We start from the raw sequence: 6,084 nt of genomic DNA on the forward strand, positions 1-6,084 counted from the left end.
CATTAATATTTATGTGTTTATATTTGAATGTAAATTTGAAAATAATCTCCAATTTAAATATTTTATGTAAATATATAAGTATAGAAATTAGTTTTGACATCAAATCTGAAGACAATTGCCAACTATTAGCAAATGGACAAAAAAAAAAACTCTTTTCGCTAGGAATCAGGTTGCCATTATATTCTTTTTTTTATTATCAAATGACCTTGCATGAAAACAGGAAGAGAAAGATTTTTTTCTCCTTACTAAGCAAAACAGTTGTCCCAATCTCTGCAAAATATTTTCCCTATATCTCTGACCCTTCCAGAATAAAAGAAATGATAGCATGTTTGCTCTTCCACTTCAGGAGGGAAAGAAACTGTAGGAAAATTACTTTTTTTCCACTTGTGTGATTTGAGAAAAAGCTACAACTCCAGCCTTTCAATGTGCAAGGAAAACAATACACACTTATTATACTGCTATCTGTGGGACCCAAATGTATTAAGTTAGGAGAAGATAACTCAGGAGAAAGATGAAATATATTTTAAATAAAATGTTACATTTGCTGCTTTTCTGTCTTCTGGAATTTAACCTCCACCTGACCCACCTCCAGGCTAATCACTTTGGCTCTCTTAGCACTTCCTTATAGTTATCTTCCCTTTTCTCCAAAATAAACTTCAGAACCATTCTTAATCTACATTTTAAAGTTTATTTGGCTATCTATTTATACACAACCATGTAAAAGAGTTTAAAGTGGTTTAAGAGGATCCATAACATACACCAAGAATCTAATAACAGATCAGGAAAGAAGCATATACACACACCAAAACAAAACTTAATACAGTTCTATTCATTTACTCTGGGTGGACTACAAATTTGGTCCTAAGCTTTCTAGTAGGTAATCAGAAAAGGCAAGTTAATTAGTTCATTTAGTGTCCATAAAACCAAAACAAACTAATCATACAAGTGGAACACTGTTATTTCTAATAGTAAGTCCAGACCAAAATTTCTCTTGAGAGGCTTCATTAACAGACCAGCACATGATGTTATAGTCAGTGTTCTCAACAGCAATCCAATGGGAGATGCAAAGATGAATTTCACAGGACTTCTTCTTGGATTCCTCAGAATAGGCAGATGGCATCACACCAAGTTGAAGATCAGGAAAAACACTGTTATTGTGAATTTGACAGTTTTGGGAGTGTCCAGTATGATGTAGTCCAGATAGTCCACTCTTTAGCTAGGCAAAATCAGGGATACATTTTACAATCATTCCAGTCCTCATGATGGTTTTGGAGAAACTGCAAAACGTCCAACACTGTATATGCAATGTTTAGGAATAAGGTGAGTGTGTTTCTTCTTGACAGAGAAAAGACGGCTTGTTGGATCCCCAAAAGTCCACAAATCACTCAGAAAGGTTAAGAACAGATTAAAATTAAACAGGTTATAGAAATAAACAGACCAAAAATTCTGCATGCTATTCTGAATACTTATTTTTTTCATCTTAGCCTAAGTTTACCCCTTCTCTGCAAAAAGAACCTTTTTTGTTTCCATTTAATCCACGGCTTGGGCGGGTGCTCCTGGGTGGTGAGAAGCTGTCTCTTGGCTGGTGCTAGAAACTCAGGCGCATCTTGATGTTAGGGGAACACAGAGGAGCCGCTCCAAAGCCGCCGGGCCCCGGGGGCTCCTAGCTACCCTTGAGTGTGAGCTTTCTGAAGAGATACTCGCCCAGACCAGCATCCTGGCCGGCCAGCCTGCGAAGGTTGGTCAGATGCTCACCCATCTTTTTGATGAGTTGCACTTCCTGGTCTAAGAAATGGCTCTCCAGGAAAAAGCAGAGTTGGGGGTCTGTGTTAGCCAAACCCAGGGCATGCAGATCCAAAAGGGCCTCGTTCAGATTCTTCTCCAGGATCAGGGCAGCTTCCATGGCTTCCAGGCAATCATGCCACTCATCTTGGGTCAGCTTCTGCCCATCCTGGCAGAGGGAGCGGTCGCTCACCTGGTTTTGCCTCAGGAGGCGATGGGCACCTTCTCGCTTTTCCTCAGCCAACCTGAAGAAGAAACCGCCCTCTAGAGCCACACGGTTTCCTTCGAAATAGAAGCCCAGAGAGAGGTAGGTATAGGAGGCCTGCAGGTGCATGCTGATCAGGCGGTCGAGGGCAGCCTGCACCTTATGGGTATAAACTTGGTGGCCCTGGGTGCTCATGGCTGCGTGGCAAGACGGAGCAGACGCAAAATATGCTGGCTCGTCCCGGAAGCAGGGGAAAGTTGAGGAGATATACCGGAAGCTGTGAGTAAAGAGGTGGGGCTAGAGGCTGGTGTGACGTTGGGGGTAGGGTTAAGGTTTTTTTTTTTTTTTTTTCCCCTGCCGTTCTGAGGATTGAATCCAGGGAGTCTCTACCACTGAGCTACATCCCTAGCCCCTTTTTTGTTTTTAGTTAGTTAGTTAGTTAGTTTGTTTGTTTTGAGACAGGCCCTCGCTTAACTGTTCAGGCTGGCCTCCAATTTGCAACCTTCCTGCTTCAGCCTCCTAAATTGCTAGGATTACAGGTGTGCACCACCACATTTTTGATAGGTAGGTGGGATTACAGGAGACTCAGTCCCTCAGTTTACTTTCTGATAAGAATTTAACCCTTCCTTCTTTCATAATTATTGGAAAGGAGTCCTTATTTGTTATCTGACCCATATTTAACTATGATTCCAAGCTGAGGTAAGAATGTCAAAAAGTATTACAGTGAATTCCCTCTGAATCTTTGTTTGTGACTTAAATTCTCTTGTTTCTTAATTGAGAACCTATATTTCAGTGTTTTTTTTTTTTTTTTTTTCTCCTGCCTCTGGTCACTCATTGTCTCAATGATTAGCCATTAATCCCAGTTTGCCTAGGGCAATCCTGTCGTCCTGGTGTAATTATTAATGGTAACCCTTTTCTCTCTCAAAAGTGTTCCTGTTTAGAATACATATTACATGGGCACCTTTCTGATTCAAAAGGACAAAACACACTAAGGAATGTGACATGAATAGAATTTGTGAAACATTGAACTTAGGCATAATTTATTTTCATTTTATTAATCATAGCAGAGCTCCCATTATAAATTTTCTATTCATCTGTTCATATTTTATATCTTTTTTTGTACTTGGGATTGAACCCAGGGGTGCTCTACCACTGAGCCACATTCCCAGTCCTTTTTATTCTATTTTGAGAAAGGGAATCACTAAGTTGCTGAGGGATTCACTAAATTGCTGAGGCTGTCCTTGAATTTGCGATCCTACTGCTCCAAACTCCTGAGTCTCTGGGATTAAAAGCATACACCACCAAGCCCAGTTTGCTTTTTATTTAGTGATGAATTCATTTCTTCTAGAAAGTTCTATGGAATATCATATATACCAGGTGTTTTGTTAGATACTGCTGTCTTGTGATTCCAGAAATTCCACCATTAACTGAAACATCATATAAACAGCATGAGAGATGAAAAACATCAATTTATAAAATAGAATGGTCATGGAGGATGTTAGCTTTTCCCTATTGGAAGAGAGGGGCAGGACTAGATATTCTCATAGGGTCTCTTCCAGCTTTGTGATTCCATGCTTACCATTTTATATTCTTAAGTACCATTTGCCTAGGGCTGTTTCACAATTACAACATTTTCATTTGTTTTCTATCAAACAGGAAATCATATTCTGTTCAGGGTAAACAAGATTTGAACCCCAGAGAAGAGAGCTTTGCTCTAAACTTTGGACCTAGTTCTAAATGAAAGTAAAAATCAATTCTTTTGCAGCTACTTTCAGATTTTATTTTCGGTTGCTGAAAACCGACACCTTAAAATTTCAAAAAAGCAGCCTATAGTTTCCCTTTACTGCTTAAGCAAAAATATGAACACATATCCTGTATTTTAAACACAGGATTTTTTTTTTCATGGAAGGTTGTTGTCCAAATGTGTTCTCGTATTGCATTTGAGGTTTGCAAAAACTGCTAGAATTCAGGAATAGCCACATTTTTCAGTCCTTGAGGGAATTGAATAAAACAAAAGTAGTTCTGCAGCCTTCTTGGCCTTGGTTATATTGCAAAAAAGGGGGGCTAGGACTGAACAGGAAGAGGAAAAACAGAAATTCAAACCCAAGAATAACCTAGCAAGTGGCCAAATAGGATGGAAATTACAGAAGATGCAATACTTTGCAAAGGGCTGCAAAGAAAATGATCATTTTCTATCTTGCGCATGAACCATTAATCATCATATTGGCCTTGTAAGAAAAAAATGCTAAGCCTACAGAAAACTTCACCATATAAAATATTATCTGTATCATAACATGTCAGGCTCATTTACTATATTTCAATTTCCTATACATTTCCTTATTTCTCTTGGTAAAGAAAAATGTCTGTGTAAACCTTCCCAGATGAGATAGTTTTCTGCTTTGTGCAAATGTTGACAAATCTTTCCTTCATCACTTTGGAGAAAAGGGGGCCAGCATCAGAGTCACACTCTAGTGGGTGGTTAAGTACCTTGTTGTCAGAATCAGACTGAAATGGGCTTAAATCCCAGCTTTGGCATTCAACCATGAGTGCAACCTGAGGCAGATAGCATAACCTGTTTGTTTGAACCTCAACTTTCTTGCCTGTCAAATGGGAATGTTAATATCTCATGAGTGTACTACAAAGATTAAATGATATAATGCATGAGAAGACAGTGTCAAATGAGTAAAAGGAGCTAAGAAATGACATATTGGTTTTACAATAAAATTGTGAAGAGCCTCTGAAACCCTAAGAAGTATCAGGAGCAGATACCAATATGTTTTTGATCCAAGTTTCCTCACTATAGACCGGTTTGCCTTAATCATTTCTGTGACTTTTGAGCAGGAAAGCAGAGAGGCGCAACTTGGATGTCCAAAATCCAACTCACTTGAAACATGAGCAAGCTTTTCTTCCTTCTGTTGGCTAAACATGCTTCCACAGCATCTCCTGAGGTACTTTGTGGCAGTTTTATAGCCCAAGGTCATTCCCAGTTACAACAAGAAACATCTCATGGCTTCCTACCTCGTAGGAAATGGTAAGATTCTGGAACACTTCGTGCAACTAATAGAATTGACCGCTCCTTCAACTCAAATGTCGAACTTGGAATTCGTATGTGTTCAGTCTGATTCTCCAGAAGCAGATACTGATATGAGGATTCTTGTATAACTGATTTATGGGGAAAGTGCTCCCAAAGAGCCAAAAAAAAAATGCATAGGGATTGCAGGACAGAGAAAGAAAGGAAGTCAAGATGTAAGGCTGCAATTTCAGGAAAAGTCTCAGCTTTTTCCTAATCCTAAGGTGAGGTCCGGAGTATAAGTTACACCAAGAATTTATTTCAGCATGAGGCAAGGGATTTGGGCTTTCCTATTCCTTCCCATTGACTGTGGGCTTACCTAGGGTGATATAAACTCCCAGAGTCTATATATAGGTAAGACAACTCCATTAAACAAAGAGCAAGGTGCCAAAGAAGGTCACAGGTGCCAATCATTATCAGAAAAGCACACTGACCCTGGGTGCAGAGCACACCAAACTAATGGAAGGGATCCAAGTAGATTTGGGCAGGGCATGTCCAGTATCCAGCACCAGCTTGCTATACTGATTGACCTTGGGAGGTCTCAGAATTCAGTGGTAATGAGGAACTTTAATCAGAACCTTTATACCAGGAATCTAATGAATAATATACTTTATCATAGGTATTAATCCACATTTGTTCCTCTTTACTGCTTCTATTTACAGGGGATACAGGGCTTGGGGTGCAATCTTAAACATCTGCAATCTCCTTTGTCATCCCTGAAAGTCTATCTAATCTTCTTCAAGGGTTTCTTTTGCATATACACCAGCCAAATCAAGCCCAAGGCTTCAGGTAAGAAGACATTTGCATCTTTTATCTGACCCTTTACTCTGATTGACAGCATTCCCCATAGTGGAACCACATATTGATTTTTTAATAGCTCACATAGTACTTAAAAGTCAAAACATCCTAGCAACCCAGAAACTGACAGGCTGTGAAGTGACTGCTTAAGGGCCTGTCATCCAAACCGAATTCACCTGAAAACTGATGTTACACAAACAGCAAAATGGTCTCTGCATGCTTCTCATTT

General features: G+C 39.5%; 1 protein-coding gene across 1 annotated transcript; it reads right to left on the minus strand.

Moving 5' to 3' along the window:
• Window positions 1-359: 359 nt before the first annotated feature.
• On the minus strand, window positions 360-2,243 carry LOC124107120 (ferritin light chain-like). Its single transcript, XM_046465040.2, has one exon. The coding sequence runs from the start codon at window positions 2,180-2,182 to the stop codon at window positions 1,664-1,666; it is 519 nt and encodes a 172-aa protein (XP_046320996.1). The 5' UTR covers window positions 2,183-2,243; the 3' UTR covers window positions 360-1,663.
• Window positions 2,244-6,084: the final 3,841 nt, after the last annotated feature.

This window comes from Marmota monax, unplaced genomic scaffold (assembly GCF_021218885.2).
Source record: "Marmota monax isolate L192 unplaced genomic scaffold, Marmota_monax_Labrador192_F-V1.1 WCK01_AAM20220418_F8-fsc00158, whole genome shotgun sequence".
NCBI lineage: Eukaryota > Metazoa > Chordata > Mammalia > Rodentia > Sciuridae > Marmota > Marmota monax.